Raw genomic sequence first — 18,652 nt, 5'->3', positions numbered from 1 at the left:
ACGGTCAAACCACGGACAAAATTAAAATGGCTTTCACATTTTTTTTGGAAATTTTGTATTTTTATAATTTTTTAAGTTATTAAAACTTTTTTTGTATTGTTTTAATTTTACTGAAAAAAGTATTAAAACGATCTACTTTTCTTCTTTTTAAACATATAAATATGTTATACATGTATGTTATGGATTTCGAGTTATTTCGTCGAACAAAAAACAAAATGAAATTATGATGAAAGTATACCATCTTTCCAACCTTGTGCCAATGTCGTGGTAATAGCTACGAACTTGAAAATGGGTATGGGGGGCCTGGAAACATGGTTCTATCGGCCCGTACTGTGTACAGTCCTCGCAAACTATAAACTACTTAAACTTTAAGTTACAGTCTTCTTAAGTCACTAAAAAAGAGGAGAAAAAGTTGCCAAAGTGGTACACGGCAATTTGATGTAGTGTGATCTCTTTCCTGTTCAATTAAATAAGTATTTAAACTTTTAAAAGAGTCATAGAGATGGCATTTAATGTTTTGTTAGGTATGGTTTTTTCCCAAAAATTACGGCGGCCTGGTTTTTACTTTGGAATTGATTGCTCGACCAAGAATCCTTGTTCGAAAACGGAATTTTTCGAAAATGCTGGAATAAGCGAGACAACGGTGTCTTGCAATTTTGAAGCTAGCTAAAGGTTAGCAAAGCACGAGGTAAGGGACAAAACAGTAAACTACTTTATTTTGCAGGGATTTTGATATTATTTTGATATTAATATTAATTTGATATTAATGCAGCCTTGATTTGGAGAAATTGTTTTATAGGTTGTAAAATTTTAAGCGTGGCTAATTGATATTTTTTTTAATCTTGTTTCTCCTGTTTTATATTTTCTGTAAAGAGTAGCTATATTTTTTGGTCCTACAGTTTTGCATTTTGCATCGTGTTCTGTAGGTAAGTAACTTAACACTTCTTTTTTATATTTAGTTAAGACTTTGGTGGGCTTTCTCAAGATCAAATTGTTGAAATCAAAGATGTTTATGGCTAGCTAGCTAGCAAATCTTGGCTTTATCACAAGATTGGGTGCTTTTTTATACAATTTATAAAGAAAAACAAAATGATTGCTTATATACATATTTAATGTATATAATAAATAAACTATTTATGCCAACTTGAGATATTTTCTACTAGCATGATACACTAGAATATTGAAACCGTCGACTCTGAATGACGTTTTATTTAATATATGATGCCACATATTTGGCCCAAAAAACCTTTGTACAGTTTATTATCCAAAGTAATGTTTTTTAATTAGTTAATAAACAAATTTTAAGCATACATTCAGGCTCTAAAGGCCGTTTTTCATATATTTCTTACATTTGGCCCAAAAATATAACCCTTCAGACAATTTCGGACAGTAATAAAATTAAGTAATTTTCATTCCAGATATTTAACCTAACCTGTGAATCATAAAAATCATGTTTTCTTAACTTTATTCCTGAGATATTGTGGAAGACATTCATTTAAATGATAATTTTTAAGACATTTTGGCCTAAATTTACCAATTTCGGACAGGTGTCCAAAATTTTTTTTGCTTTAATAATATGGACAATTTATCTGAGATTATTGTTCCTTTTACAGAACATAGAAATCTTTTTTCTTTCTTGAAATACCCTGTTTTAACTTAGAGGGTAAATCAAATTATTTTTTCGTAAAATTTTTGTCCCCTACGAAACAGCTGTGGCCGTAAAAAGTGCGTTCGTTTCCAGGCAAGTATTCGCCCGAAAATACCCGCATAAACCCGAACAATGACTGTGGTGTTATTTTATTGAATTTAAAGAAAAAAATTCATGTGACCATAATGGTTCCACCAGCTATGATCTGTATGAATCGCACAAAAACAACTTTGGATAATGTTAGAGCCTTATATCCAAAAGAGAAGTGGTTTTGATGACCCAAAATTAGATTGTCAGTTCTGCTTGCTACTTATGGTTTTTGTCTAGCTTTCTCAATAACCTTGATTTTCTTTAACAGAAAAAGAGTACCCTAGTAGTAAATAGTTAAAGGACTTCATTAACGATATATTTATAAAGAAAATTGTATTAAATGCAACCTAATCGAGAGATCGTCTTTAAGATTGTTCCATTTTTTATATCAATTGAATCAATTTTCTTTGTATAGATATATATATTTTTTTGCATTGTTTCATACTCATGTGTCAAATTAAGTGTTTCATATAATTTAGTTGCTGAACTTGCATCACCCAATAGCATTACCACTATAGTTTTTGACATGCATTATTTTTTTAGCATTAAAATTTATATATAGTATAATTTCCCGGAAAGAATTTAGTCATGGATTATGAATATGAACTTGATCCAAGGTATGGTAACTATTAGAAATTCCACAATGAATTACCTTTTAACTGCCAATGTTTGAAACAATGTAACAGACTACTATATTATGCTTAAGTGAAAAATATTTAAATTTTTTATGGTTTATTAAAACTATTACTTTTTGATTCAGGTCCTTAGGTGGTAAACCAGGCAGTGTGACTTTAAAAAAAGATAAACAAAACTTAATTGGCATAAGTATAGGTGGTGGTGCTCCATTATGTCCTTGCCTGTATGTTGTTCAAGTGTTTGATAATACACCAGCTGCCAAAGAAGGTACATTGCAAGCTGGTGATGAGATTGTTGGAGTTAATGGGAAATCTATGAGAGGAAAGACAAAAGTGGATGTAGCTAGGGCTATACAGGCTATAAAGGTATAAAACATATAACTTTTACTTCACTAACTTCATAAGGAAAACATAGGATAAACTACTGACCGAAATACAAAGTAATCTAACCTTTACTTCATGTGTAGAGTGACATGTCGTTTTTGTACACAAATCATAGACTGTACTTCTGCAATATTAGCTTTGTTTTTTTTATGAAATAAAGGATCTCAGCTTTTAGCAACTGCCATATGGGTACCATTTTCATCCTTGTAATTTTTATCAAATCAGCAAGTAACAAAATTGTAATCAGATTGTATTGTATTTCTCTACAAAGAGTCTCTTTTTTCTCTCTGTCAGCAGTTTTCAAATTTTTTTTGAGTAAGTAATATGAATTATGCTAGCAATTCTAGAATTTTCACACAACGTCATATTGGGCCACCAAATCATTAGTCTGCAAACAAAAGAATCTTTATTGTTTTTCCAATCAGAAGTAAAAGAATCAACGATAAATATGGTCTCAAATATATTTCTCATGAGTGTACATAGATGAAAATCCAAGAAAATGCAAGTCCTTTATCTTGGACTTATAATTAAAAATAAACATATTTTACATAACCTTTTTATATCAGATGATAAAAACAGAGTGACAAAATTGAGGTTGCTTAAATTTCACCTTGTTGTGTATTTTGTTTATTGATGATGTGCTTTAGTGTTTATGTTTTGATTTCTTTTTTGTAGGAGAGTGTGACCATTCAGTACGTGAAACTTCATGCTGACCCAAAAGAAGGAAAATCTTTGGACATTGGTAAGGTTTAATCGGTTTATTTTGTTTAAAACACAACCGTGATAAAGTTAGGTAATTAGAAAAGTGGCTGTAAAAGGTGTTTGGAAAGGCAGTATTTGACTGATGATGTCTATGTTAAACAAACTTTATTAACTTACTAGATTATAAAAGTCTGCAAATTTATGTATATTCCATCATGCATGTATTCTATGAATTAAAAAAAGGAAAAAATAAAAAAATGTTTATTCCATTTTTTGAATGAATGAAAATGCAAAGTATACAATGTATATTTTATAGTGCAAACAATTTAAAAGCTTGTACAAAGATTTTTCAAGGTACAAATAACATTACATAATACAAAATGCACAATTGAATAATTGTATACTAAAAAAGGGTTTTAGATCTGTAACAAATATAACTGCTATGCAGACATGTTATTTAAGCAGGCAAGTAAATAAGATGCCGAAAGAAAAATTGAAAGATTTTAATTTTTCACAAGTCTATTATTGGTACTTGTACTCAATATTGGACCAATACAAAATACGATTTGTTCCTTAGCTCACATGCATAACTCATGTACTCTGCAGTAAAAGTAGTCATGTACTAGTCAGTGGCCAGTGGAAAAGTTTACGGGTTTGCCCAGCCTTTTTATTCCTCGTTGCGTGCGTGCGCTACTTGCAGTACTATTTTGCGTGACAGAAGTATAATATAGCTATTCTCTTTTAGTGATGAAAAAGTTAAAACACAAAGTTGTTGAAACGATGAGCTCGGGCACTGCAGATGCTCTTGGACTGAGTCGTGCAATTCTTTGCAATGGTATGTATCTTAGGTTCCTAAATATTTGTACCCCTTTGCACTATTCTTAATAGTATGACATATTTTTAAGTTAAATGTGATAGTTTTTTTAAAAGAAGTTTTAGCCCGTACGAAAATCCTTTCTTTACACAAATCCTGGACATCACAATTTCTTGCATTTCCAGTATAAAGTAGGACTTTGAACAAACTGCAGGTGTAATAGTTGTGCCATACTAAAACAGTCTTCTCAAGAAGTAAAAAACTCAAAGTATTTGCATTAAACATTTTTACTTCCAAGTAAACTTCAAAAAGTTTGTGATCAATCCCCACTAATTTTTTCTCTGTCATTCAAGAAACAAATCAACTTTCATACATTTTTTAGCTTTTTTAATTTAAATTTGTTTGCGTTGGCAAAAATCTTATTTTTCTGCCTGCGTTGTTTAACATGTTGGCATTCACATAGGCAAATGTCTGTCTATTTTGACATCTCAATTAGATACCCCCAAAAGGGGTATACCATGCCTAAATTAGCCTGATTTTGCCCCTGACAATGGCAAGATAAAGCTGCATGTACCTTGTGGTTTTGAAATTAATTCACAGCTGTTGCCTACTCGAATTTTAAGTATATAAAGATGTACTTATTTGGAATATCCTTCATCCTACGGAAGAAAAATAACAACATAAGATTATGTCATATTTAAACAATAGTATTTATATTTGTATCTATTATTATTATTTATAGGTATATTTATATTATTGGCACTAACATATAAAATATCACGTAAAAAGTAAATAAACTGCATAAATTGATAATCAAAAAATTGTTAAAAAATTCCTGTCAGCCATTTTAAAATGGAATTACTTATGAGACTGTTGCAACCTGAATTATCAATCGATCGTTTACTCCGGACAGAGCGTGAAGCGCTAGATATTTCCTGCACTATAGATTTGTTGTTCTTGTTTTGTAGATGGGCTGGTCAAGAAATTAGAAGAACTTGAACAGAATTCCTTTATATACAAAGGTAACATCTTCTGATATGGCTGAACCTAAAGAAGAAAATAATAGACTATACTGGTAATAGAAGAACAATGAGTTTGTAATTTATTGTTATGTTTTCTAATTTTTAGGTCTTGTAGAACATACAAAACGTCTCTTGCAGAGTTTTTTCCAAATGGCAAACTTGCACAAAGGTATATTTCCCTATTTAGCACTCAGTATGAGAGTGATGTTTTTGCAACCTCTTTACCTTTGATAAGCTTTCGAATGCAGCAAAAATACTATTTCACGTTTTTTAAAACCAGGCTCCCACAGCTTCTGCTACAGATTTTTGTAAATAACTTTTTATCTAGAAAGGTTTAAATGTTGTGACTGTTTATATGTATATATCTAATATCTAATGTCAAAGGTTGATTTTTTTACCTATCCTTTTTCAATTTTTATTGTTTTTACCTTAAGAACCTGATTAAGCCCCCTCTTTCCCATAAACCTGCACATCAAATAAGCCCAGAGTGTAAATAAATTCACTATATAACCAATTTTTGACAAATAAGCTTTAAACCTTTGAACCCAATGGGAATTTACCTAAGTTGAGTAAAATATTTGTTATAGAGTAAAAAAAAACATATCCTATAGTAACACTCAGCAAATATACTATCTATTCACTAACTACAATAATGTTAAATTGAAAAATCTCTTGAGCATCAGAAAGTTTTCCTTAGGATTTAATTTTGGCTTTATATTAAATAATTTTTTTACCAGGTTTTCGCAATCTCTTTTTTTCTATTATGCATCGTAATTTTTGTTTTCCTCATCAAAAAGCAATGTAAATGTGGTGTTTTGCCATAAGATACAAAAAAGTAGAAGATAGGGCACCAGTACTCAACTAAAATTGTGCAAAAAATTTGCTACTTACATCTATAAAATATCGATCCAGGCATCTTTCATCCGATCTGATGGCCACAGCTTTATATTTCAAGCACTTTATTAAAATGAATGGGTATTTTGTAAATGTACACTGATTGTCTGGTATCTTTCTTCCATTTTTTTCAAGGCAGAGAGTATTACTTAGTGGTTGTGTGGAAAAAAGGCAATTAACATTAATTTGATAAGAGACATAGAAAATCACCAAAAAAATGTCCCATACTTTCCATGATGGGAAACCCCATTTTTGCATAGTGGCAGATACCATTCGAAAGATAATTTAATACTATTTAAACTTCCAAAGAACTACAAAAAATGTACTCGATTTGAGTAAAAATAACATCAAAATTATATTAAATATGATTACCTGTTTTTTCGGAAGTTTCTCTGTGGTTCATACAAAGATATTATTTACGAACAAACAAAAGGTTTATTGCAGAAAAAAATCTACGAAACAGAGCTTTTATGAAAAGAAGTGCATTATGATTTTTAATGGTTAGTGAGGAATGATGTTTTTTTGCTATACAGATGTCACGGAGCCTTATTTAGCATATGTAACTTATTAAAATCAACTAGCTATTTTGAAGAAGCTTCCAGACAAATTTATTTTGGCTAAATCTAGGTACTTAAACAGTGAAACTTGACATTGTTGTTGTTTCTATCCTATGAAATGTTTTAGCGATAAATATATTGTGGGTATATATTGTAGGGCCATCGTCAAGAGCTTTAAGACAATCAGAATGCCTAAAAACCTGTATTGCCCACTTGTAAAATCCAGACGATTAACACCACTCATTATTACTGTTCTCATCAAACAAAGCTATCATTCCTTGCAAGCTTATTCCTTACACATGTGGCTTTGTATTTTACATTCAAAACTTGTATTATGTTTTTAGAACTTGGTGATATATTTGCTTCTGTGGGAGTTCGTGAGTTACAACCAAATGCAAGTGAATCATTTGCTATTTTTGCTGAATGCCATCGGTATGTTTTGTTCCTTAAATCTTGTTAGTTTGGTCATCTGAATTCATACTAACAGTTTTTTACATTAATCAGGCCAGATTATCAGAGGAGTTTACAAGTAACAGCAGTTTCACGGGGTTAGAGAAATTGCCATACTAGGCTAACTGGAACCATGCTAGACTTATGCAGTCTAGTCAATCTAGAACACACTCGCACGCGTTCACACACGTCTAATAGGCTTTCCTTCGAAGGCAAGACTGAAATAAGGTCCGTGGACCCAATTTGCTTAAACTCTGATTTACTCTTTCTTTAATTCTAGGGGATTTAACAAATCTGGAATCGACTTTTTAAAAAAGATTAAGCCTATGCTAAGTGATCTAAACACTTACTTGACAAAGGTAATGCATTGAATCCATGTATAAAAATCCTGTTCTTTTTTAAAGGGAATTTGTTGTAATTTGTCTTTTTTTCATCTTTAGGCTATACCAGATACCAAGTTAACAATCAAAAAGTATCTTGATGCAAAGTTTGAATATTTAGTAGGTGTTATGATTGTATTTTAGTTGTCAGAATAAACTAGAAGTATTTTGTATTAAGTATTAAATGCTACAAGTTCCTTACTGCTGAAAAAGAAGAAGAAGAAGAAAAAGGAGACAATAGAGAAACATCCTTCGCCAAAAAAAATTAATAAAATTACAAAACTTGCGTTGTTACTTCTGTTTGAAACATCCTTGTGTTTAACTTTTATTTCATACTTATTTAGTCATACTGTCTAAAAGTTAAAGAAATGGATGATGAAGAATATGGCTATGCTGTAAGTGTTAAAGAGATATATAGGATATTACCTGTTGGTCTTTATATTTCTTTATATCTTTATACCTCCACGATGTGTTACTGTGTAGAGTACTAGAAGAAAAAAGAGAATCACAATATTAAACATTAACATTGGCTCTGTCTTCTGCAAGTCAACTTGGTATTTCCAAAGTTCCAAAATTTTTTTTTTATATAAGTCATTTTAAGTGCAATATTTAACACTTAGGCTTGCTTTCAAAAAGCAAACGTCTTTAATACATGAACAAGTCTAGCCACGATGTACCATACTTTGTCATTCAATAGCTATCTGTTTAGCACCAGGTACCCATTGTACATTAATTTCTCCGAGTTGAATCATTTCACGCAATCTCGCAATATCAACACGTAATCTCAGATCTTGGATGATCTTTGTGCTTTCAAGATGCTCCCGTAGCGATTGGTTATCAGTTTTACATGCAACAGATGAGCAACATCAAAATTAAATATATCTATATGATAATATGCCAGTGGATATGTTCATTTTCCTTTGATCTTATCAAAATTTTCTTTGAAGTATCCAAAAAATGCATGTCTAATATGTTAAATTTTCTGACGTTACTGCAAGACGTCAATAACACTACTTTAATGTCAATATCCTATATTAAATTAATGAAGTTGTTACAGTGCACTTAAAACTTTGTGACCAAATAACTTGGAAACGAGGCGGTGACGTCAATGATTTTTCACCGCGTGGGTAACTAGGGACCAATTTGGGTAAGTTTCCAAAACCTGAGTCCCCGAATCCGTTTCAGAATGGAAAACCTACAAACCCCAATATCTCTGCAACCGTGTGTCAAAAGTTCATGTTCCTATACATTTTCTTGATCAGCATTTCAAGATCTATACGATGAATGCAACGTGTGTACGAATTTGTAAAGAAATTTTTTTTGGATTTTTTGGTAGGGACTTTGCTGATGTCAGCAAAATTTTTAAACCCTTATATCTCCTTACGCGTTTGTCAAAAACATATGATACTATACATTTTTTTGATCAGCGTTTTAAACCCTTATATTTCATTAATCGCTCATCAAAACCAAACGATTATATACATTTTCTTGATCAGTAGTGTAAGCTCTACACAGTGGAGGAAACATAAAAACAAGTTTTTCCATTTATTTATTTTGAATTTGCGCTGCTGACGTCAGCGAAAAATCTCAAACAACCTATTTTTCCGTTGTCCTTCTGCTTAAGTGGATTACTCCACGGGTCTTATCGATTAGTTGATAATATTTTTACAAATAATTTCAGCAATAATAAACTAGATACTGGCATAATAAGAACTGATGACTGACCATTTTTTAACTATTTTACAAACTGACAGTTTGTCAAGTACAACTTAAACCCCAACAAATGTTATTTATAAAAGAACATTCAATGAACACTCTATGTTTCAATTTCGGAACATACTTTCACAATTAGACTGGGAGTTAGTCATGCAAAGCGAAGATGCCAATAGCGCGTATGAGTTACTTTTAAAATATTTTTACACGCAGTACGAAAAAGCATTGCTGAAAAGACGTGTAACTGTCAAAAGCAAAAGCCTGTTGAGACCGTGGATGACAAAAGGACTCATTATATCCTCAAAGAAGAAGCAAAGATTATATAAAAGTTTTTAAAAAAGAAAACATACTCCAATGAAAAGAGGTACAAGGGATACAGAAATTTATTTGAAAAACTAAAAAAAGTTTCTAAAAAGAATCATTATTCCATTTTACTCGAAAAGTTTAGAAATGACACTAAAACAACTTGGAATATTATTAAGGAAATTATTGGTAAATCTAAAAATGTTAGCAATGATCTACCTAAATGTTTGTCGCTTGATGGGAAAATGATAAATGACACAGTATCTATAGCAAATGGGTTGAACGATTTTTTCGTAAACATTGGTTTAAGCCTCCCGGAAAAAATCCTACAAGTAGCAAGCATTTTGTCTCATATCTAAAAAGTTATGACAGTAGGATGGAAGAATATAATTTAACAATGGCCGAATTGAATACTGCCTTTAACAGCTTGCAAAGCAACAATAGTGCTGGTATTGATGAAATAAGTGTCAACGTCGTAAAAAATGTGTTTGATCTGATTAAGCTTCCCCTTTTTTATGTGTTTATTCTATCTTTAACACAGGGTTTGTACCCGAAATTGTACCCGAAAAATTAAAAATTCCTCGAATAACACCAATATTTAAATCAGGAGATTGCACCAATCTTACTAATTATAGACCTATCTCAGTACTACCTTGTTTTTCTAAAATTTTAGAACGCATTATGTACAATAGAATTTACAAATATTTTGTTGATAATGAGATGTTGTACATAAAGCAATTTGGGTTTCAAAAAGGACATTCTACAGATCACGCGGTAAGCGAACTGGTAAATAAGATTTCAGAAAGTTTTGATAAAAATATGTTTACACTTGGGGTGTTCATTGATCTTTCAAAAGCATTTGATACCGTGAATCACAAAATTTTACGATCAAAGTTGCAGTATTACAGAGTACAGGACTCAAACTTACTTTGGTTTAAAGACTATCTTACAGACAGAAAACATGTATTCCTCACGGTAATCATACGACTGAACTAAAAAATGTGAAATGTGGAGTTCCACAGGGTTCTATGCTTGGACCGCTCCTTTTTTAATATATGTTAATGATTTGCCTTATGCATGGACACTTATAAACTTTATTCTTCTTGATACTAACTTATTCTACGCTCACGAAGATATAAAAACACTCTTTACTACGGTAAACAAAGAACTGAGTAGTATTAATGAATGGTTTAAAGCAAACAAACTGTCCCTAAATGTAAATAAAACAAAATATACGCTATTCTGCAGAAAGTCTAAATCAGACGACTTGCCATTAAAACTTCCAGATCTATGTATAAATGAAATTAGCATAAAAAGGGAAAACTCTTTAAACTTTTTGGGTGTTCTTATTGACAAAAACCTGTCTTGGAAAAGCCATATACAAACAGTAGAGAATAAGATTTCGAAAAATATTGGAATATTATACAAAGCGAAGTCATTACTAAATTTTCATTGTCTTAAAAATTTATACTTTTCATTTATTCACCTCTACTTAACATATTGTAACATCGTCTGGGCTAGCACTAATCATTCCAAACTTACAAAAATTTACGGTAAACAGAAGCACGCATGTCGTATAATATTTGGCAAGGACAGATACACCACAGCAGAACCGTTATTGAGAAAAATAAGGGCCTTGAATATCTATAAATTGAAAATACACCAGGTTTTGTTATTTATGTATAAAATTAGATATGGCATTGCACCCAAGGCCTTCACAAATCAGTTTCTAGAAATAAAACACAGGTATGACACAAGATATTCAATAAACAATTTTAACATTACAAAGACCTTTCTAGTGACCACTTGATACTCAATATCTTGTCGTGGGCCATTATTATGGAACACAATTTTAGATGAAGACAAAAAAACTATTTGCTTTACCATTGATGCAACAAAGTATCCAGCATCTGCTGACTCACTTAACACCATCGTCTCAGTGGACTCTTTGTAACAAGATCAAGCTTCTTTGAGCGCCATGTGACAGGTGAAACATATCCATTACCACACAAGAAAACTATGTAAGCACCTTGTGAAGCACCACTAAGTGGACTCGCATGAGTCGCATTACCATATACCATTACTGCAAGATTCTCTGGATGACCAAGATTCCAAGATTAGGAAATGTCAATCATAGTTTTGTAGCATTCAATTTCTTAACCACCTTGTTTGTATTAATGAGATTACGGACTTTTGGACTCTTTCCATAGTTACTCCCATAACATGCATCAAAGGCACAATCTGGTCTGGTCTGAGAAGTAACCCATATAGGCTGACCACAAAAAGATCTTAAGGATTTCTTTTCTTCAAGAGTAAGATCATCATCTTTCTGTGAAGCTCGCTGTTGAGACACTTCTATTGGTCTGAGATTCTAAACGTAATTGATTTGGTCTACAAAAATCTCTGAAAGTGTTTGTACAATGTTAAGTCCAATATATTTGAAAGCGAAAGCATACCACTCCTGTTTACTAACTTTGAATATCGTAAAAATACCATCGATAACAGAAGACGTGTTGGTGCCACAATGTATAAAATCATCGACATGGGTCACCACAATGCCACACAAACATTCATCATCATCATACCACAGAAACATTGCACTGTCAAAACGACTTTTCTTCTCACTGAAATCTTTCAAAACTTCTTCAACTCTATTGCACCACTCCCGTGGGGAGTCATTAAGACCATAGATACAGCCCCTAAGTTTCCGAACTTTACCTTTTTATCTGTACTGAGCAGGCGATCGAACAAAAGCATCTCTCTCTAAGAAATTCCCTTAAAAAAGGCTGATGTAATATCTAATGAATCCAATTTCCAAGACATTGATGTTGTGGACACAAACACCATTTTTAAAGCTTGGCGACCACAAGGTTGAGAATCAGTTCTACATTCTACAACCGCCTCAAAGCCTCATGGTACTAGCCTAGCTTTCAACAACGTAACTTCGTTTCTCTCCTTCTCTGTAATTACCCACTTGCATGACACCGTTGCTTGACCAACATCATCAACCCATTGAAACACATTATGATCACACAGATTAGAGAACTCCTTCTCCTTTGCATCAATCACAGCTTTTTTACACTCATCCGTTTCTGAAAGAAGCAACACAGTTTCCTCTCAAGCCAATTTTTTCCACCAAGAAACCTGATTCCAATTTATACTACTTGGTTCATCCTTTCCAGCGCTCAAAACATTAACCCAATCTCTAAAACCACCTGTTCTTTTTGGTTGCCTTGATTAAACTCTTGCCTGAACACCACAATCATCTCTCAGCATATAACGAATGTTAGTTTCTGGCTGAAGTATTTACTTTTGAGACACCTCGCTCTTCCTCGCAAATCTAGTAGTTTTGTCACTTTATTTTCTAACAGTGCTATCTAGCTTCTCAGCATCACCTTCATCAAGTACCTCTCTAGCACAACTTGCTACCAATTCTTCAACTTCAGCATCCACATCACTTACTGTCTCACCACAATTATCAGCATCTTCGCCTTCAACATTGCCAACTACTCTCTCTGCTTCGTCATCAACATCAGAGGCATCACCAGCTTGGCAAGGATGGCATCTGTAAAAGGAACTACCACGACGTATTAACACAAAATTGCCTTCTTTACCAAGAACTGTTCCAGGACCTTTCCAATTCTTTGTATTCTTGTGCCTGTAGAAAGCCTTTTCGCCATTTGTGTAATTTCCTCTGGAAAAGTGCGTGCATTGTGTCTTAGAGCACTGCAAATGGTGTTACTTGATTCTGCTTTAATAAAATTTTCACGAGCTGAATGAAGAGCATTAAGATTTCGTCTCACAATTTCACTGGAAGTAGTTAATTTTAAAGCAGGAGGTGAGTGAGATATTACGGAAGGTAAATTCACGTTGGTGCCGAAAACAAGCTGATTTGAAGAAAATCTTCCCTGATTTTGAAGCCCATTTTTCGCCGAAGCTGCCCATGCCAAAGCAGTATCCATATGGCATTTAACATCTTTGGTTTTCGTCATTAATTCATAGAGCACTTTATTTTTTCTCTCTACAATGCCGTTACTGAAAGGTGATTCACCTGGTGTTGTGTTAATCTCGACACCTAACTTCTCATTCATAACTGCATTACAAAATTCCCCTCCACAATCATTATGAAACTTTCTAGGTGCTCCAAAATAAGCTATCCATAATTGAAATATCCTGCATACCACAACTTCTTCTTCGTATTAATCAAACATGCAGCTGTGTATCGAGTACCAGCATCAACAAGATGAAGGAGCCACAACTTTCCTTTTTCCAGCTCTTTCAAATCCATACAGACAACAGGATTAGAGTAAGGTTTTTTATAAAGCTCACAGAACTTACAAGAAGAACAACAATCATCAATCACACAAAAAAATTCTTTGTTACTGCATCCACTTTTCTTTTTTGTCACTGCATTCACTTTTCTTTTGACGCATGACATAATTGACATTGAAGTTTTATTGCCTTCTTCTTCTTTTCTTCTTTAGGTAAGGTCAACATGTTGAAAAACAACTTTACAGTTTCATGAGCTAACTCTGTCAATGACAAAAAATAATGTCCTGATGAGCTACACTGAAGATCAAGCTTTTTACTATCAATCATCGCAGAATCATTTTCAGAATCAATTTTCATACACAAGGACTTCATCGTAGGTTTACTTGTAAGCAATGGAATCTCATTACTCACAACATCAACTTTCTCATAATTTTCCACTTTTTTCCACCAAAAAATACTGGAATTTTCATACATTTGAAGCTACGGCTCTCCACACCATCACTAAAACGAAACAGCGACTCACTTGAAACAGTACTTTGATGAACCTTTTGTCGATCTTTTTCACTCAACATGTTAACAAACTTATCAATCCACACTGATCCAGCCACACTCTTTGTGCAAGCACTGTTAAGGATACCTTTTTCCAGCATTTCTAACACCATACTTCCACTACCTTTCCCAGTCACCAGTGTAATATGAACAGTCATATTACTTTCTTTCACCACTTTCTCGCGATGAGGACAATTTCCAACGAAATGTTTTGTTGACTCACAATGATGACATCGTAAAACATTGCCTTCAGAATCAACTGGGTTACCAGATGTATTTGCTGTACTCCTTTTCTTTGACTTCCAGAAACTGCTTCCACAGGAATAATTTCTCCTGCCTTGTTTTCCATTACAATACTTGTCCTTGCCATAAGTATAGTAAGCTTCTTCTTGCTTCACAGGAACCACCTCAGAGCTGTCTTTAAACGAGTCACCAAATACTTTCTGTAGTTTGTCTTTCATATCCATGTACTCTAACTTGGCAGTAGCTCTCGTCAGTTTCTCTAAATCAGTAGATAAATTTGCAGCTTGCAGTAAGAAAAGCGCTTGCACACCCGACGGTAATTCTAGCTTGTACCGCTTCACTTCACAATATCGTTTTTCATATTCCACAGTATAGGTTAAAAAATTCCCTCCATTACTCGTCCTATACTCTACAAACTCTTTGAATGCATGATATGCACGAGTTGTCTCGTCATTTGGACACCATCATCTCCTTTCAGGTCATTAACTGATATGGCACGAACTGCTTCCCGAGCTTTGCCTTTCAATGACAGATATACAGTAGGCCCTTGATGTTTAGGTTCTTCCTTTGTGAAGTATTGCCAAACTTCAACATCATTCTTCCATGATGCATAATCGTCAAAAGAGTCAATATAAATACCTCAGTAATCCAATTACACTTGGGCAGTGGATAAACGTTGCCAGTTCTACTACCATTGTTAAAGAGATATATAGGATATTACCAGTTGGTCTTTATATTTTTGCTTCCCCTTTGCACCTCCACAATGTTCTATTGTCTAGAGTACTATAAAAACAAAGAAAATCACAATATTAAACATTAACAGTAAGTACCTACCAATGATTGTACTGATTTTTATAAAAACTACTCATCCAACCTGGCTTTGTTAAACACTTCATTGATCAGATAAGTCAGTATGTTAATAACAACAATACATTACTAGACGGATTGAGCAGTCAGTATTGGCCCAACCATAGTTGATTTGTTTTGTAATTAACTGCAAAACAGCCTCACTTAAGTAGCCTTTGCATGAACCTACAATGAAACTTTATGTAAAAGATGTCTTAAAATCACAAGGAAATAACAACAATTTATTTGCGTTTCCACAATGTTGATTTGCAGATGAGTGGTAAGCATACACATAAATTGCATAGGGTGTTTGCTGAGATCGAGAGTAATTGTCTTTAGGGTCATAATAAAGATAGCGAAAACGTGATAAACTTTTGTTACTTCTCTATGGCAAAAGGAGATCTGATAAACGCTTTGGTCGCTAGGGTTAAAGCGACCAGAAACTGTTTATTATTGTTTAGGGTTCATTATTTGTTCAAGCACCTCATTGTATAGGACCTTAGAAAATCTCCTTTTTATTATTATTATTATTATTATTATTATTATTATTCAATAATGACTTTAATAATAGAAATAATTTTCCCCCTCATAAAAATAGTGCTTTGTGTTTAAATAAGGCAGCTACCTATTTTCCAGAAATATTAAACTTATTACAATTTTTATTACAGGGTTATTGCATTCCCTTACAGTTTGAATATGACTTACATACAGACAACAGTTTTTTCTAGCTCATTGGTACATAATGACAAGTTCATTATCATGGTTTATTTCATCTTAGGTAGAAATCTTGATAAGATTTTTTTCTTGGTTTCAAAAGGCTTCAGGATACTCTCGAAATGTCAAAAATACATTTACATATTCTGTGTGATTTTGCATGCTTTAAAATTAAATACTTTTCTTTTATTAAACTGAGCTATGATAATTGATGATATACTTTCATTAGGATTATTTCTGTTTGTTATCTGTCATTTTAAACAAAACAACCATTTGTTTATATTAGACCTGTGTTTTTAGGCTTTACATGAATCTCTGTACCGAGTTGAAACTGGTAATTATGATTATAGGTAGGAGCACATAAAGACTTTTGTGAGTGAACACCATACAAATGTCTGATCATACTCTTTTGATTAATTCTTCATTTATGTTTAAGGATTGTGTTACGTTGCAGACAGCTAGCTCGAGAAAGATTTGCGAAGCTTCGATCTGACGTACTTGTCAAGTTGGAACTGCTCGATAATAAGCATGGTAAGGAGAGAAATTTCAGTTCAACTTTTCATTTACCTTTAAAATAGGCCTCTTTTTGTGAATTTTTTAACAACGAAATAGGTTTTTGGGAACATGCATAGAAAATAAAATGATGTTCTTTTACTTACTTTTCTGTAAAATTTGGTGTTATAATTGGTGATATTACCGTGCACTTTTATTAGTCAAGTTCCGTTAAAACCAGATAGTTGTATTCACAACTCCTTTATTCTTCATTTCAGTACAAGATCTTGTGTATCAGCTGCAAAGATTTTTAGAAGCCATGACAATGTTCCATAATGAATGTGAAACAGAATTGGACAAAGCTAATGTTTTTCCGATTGAAGTAGACTTGTGTAGCGGTTCACTTGGGTCAACATTGGATAAGTAGAGGAAAACAGGGGACAGGCATGTTTGGCGTGATGTTGTGCGATCAATGTTACGTGTATTATTCGTCACATCACTACTTTTGTAAAAGACTGAATTATGGAACGTTGATAGATGTAGTCTGTTTTTTTATTCTTCGTTCACTTGTTGACAGTAAAATTCAAAATGCATTCTTTTTAATAACTACGTAAGGGATAATGTTTTTTTAGTCAATATTTTCCTGTCCTTTTTAATCCACACTCTTATGAAACTTTATTTCTAAGAGATTGTTAAAAAAATGTTAGGTCTTCAGGAATTGAGTTTTTGTTTTTTATTTATCAAGAGAAGAAATTCCACGGTGCGGGTTTACGGTTTACAGTGGTCGAAGTTGTCAAAAAAGAAAAATCGTTAGGTTGCTCTTTGTTTAAATAACAAATGAATAACAAATGCAAATATTCATTTCCTACAAATAAAGAACAGAACAGAAAGTGACGCAGGGATTTTTTTAACTTTTTTTTGTTGGTAACACTTCTTAAAAGATTTAATTTGGTTTTGGCAAATTTTTATCCAACATGTTTAAAAATATTGACAAAACCAAGACAGTTAGTTTCTTATCGTATTCTTGCTTCTTGTTTATGCCACTATTGTGACATTTTATCAATATGTGGCTTCAATAAGTGCTTTTATGTGCTCAAGACAAGATATTTATCTTTATTTTCTCACCGATATCAAAACAATATCAGATGTAATTTATAATTAATAATTTTTATTAAGAATATAAATATATCAGGATTGGTGGGAACATCTGTTTACATGTGTGAATAATTTTTCGAATTTTTTGTTTTCTTGTTTGCTTTGGTGAATATAAAACAACAAATAAACATTTTTTGCAAGCAATATGTGTATAAACTAATGATGAACTATTTTTACTCTTGTAAAGATTTACATTTTTAAAGAGGTTATAGAATAATCTTGGACTGAGTCACATTTTCAATAGTATGTACGAGAATTATGTAAAAAATTATATTTATTGAGGTAAAATTATATTTATTCATAGATAACTTCTGCTGTTTTGTTTTTATTCCATTGACTGCATTTTTATTTTCTTTGTCGACATCTTGTAATCAGTTAAGTTAGGTTACCATGCCATAAACGGAATAATTCTGTAAAGTCAAACGTCTTTAAATCCACAGCAACTCAATGATTTTTATTAACGAATAATGTTAGACCATTTATATAGCAATTGCCTAGCAAAAACAATTTTCTATATGATAAGATTAACCAACTTATTCAACCCACCATGAAGTGTCAGTAATGGCGGTGCAGAGATACTATTATTATCTTCTATGAATTTTATCTGATATTAGTATAAACTCATCAATACATTTTCTTAGATATTAACTGTCATTTTCAAGTAAGACAATACTAAACCAGATTCACGAGGCTATTTTATAATTTGATCAAAATTTTAACGGCCATTTTACACGATTACACAACTCTCCTCATTTTTTTCATGTACTCCGATATTCTTTTAAAAGCCAT

General features: G+C 32.5%; 1 protein-coding gene across 1 annotated transcript; it reads left to right on the top strand.

The window, feature by feature from the left end:
- Positions 1-2,223: 2,223 nt before the first annotated feature.
- LOC130649650 (PRKCA-binding protein-like) lies at positions 2,224-18,171 on the top strand. The gene is made up of 13 exons (XM_057455983.1): positions 2,224-2,355; positions 2,499-2,739; positions 3,433-3,499; positions 4,205-4,294; positions 5,242-5,295; positions 5,402-5,464; positions 7,091-7,178; positions 7,477-7,555; positions 7,637-7,696; positions 7,921-7,971; positions 16,517-16,566; positions 16,653-16,747; positions 16,987-18,171. Exons 1-13 carry the CDS (start codon positions 2,327-2,329, stop codon positions 17,133-17,135), a joined length of 1,116 nt encoding a protein of 371 aa, XP_057311966.1. The 5' UTR covers positions 2,224-2,326; the 3' UTR covers positions 17,136-18,171.
- The last annotated feature ends 481 nt before the right edge of the window (positions 18,172-18,652 follow it).

The sequence above is a fragment of the Hydractinia symbiolongicarpus genome, chromosome 7 (genome assembly GCF_029227915.1).
Source record: "Hydractinia symbiolongicarpus strain clone_291-10 chromosome 7, HSymV2.1, whole genome shotgun sequence".
Taxonomy (NCBI): domain Eukaryota; kingdom Metazoa; phylum Cnidaria; class Hydrozoa; order Anthoathecata; family Hydractiniidae; genus Hydractinia; species Hydractinia symbiolongicarpus.
The sequence above is the reverse complement of the archived record's forward strand: the minus strand, read 5'-3'. Positions and strand labels throughout refer to the sequence as shown.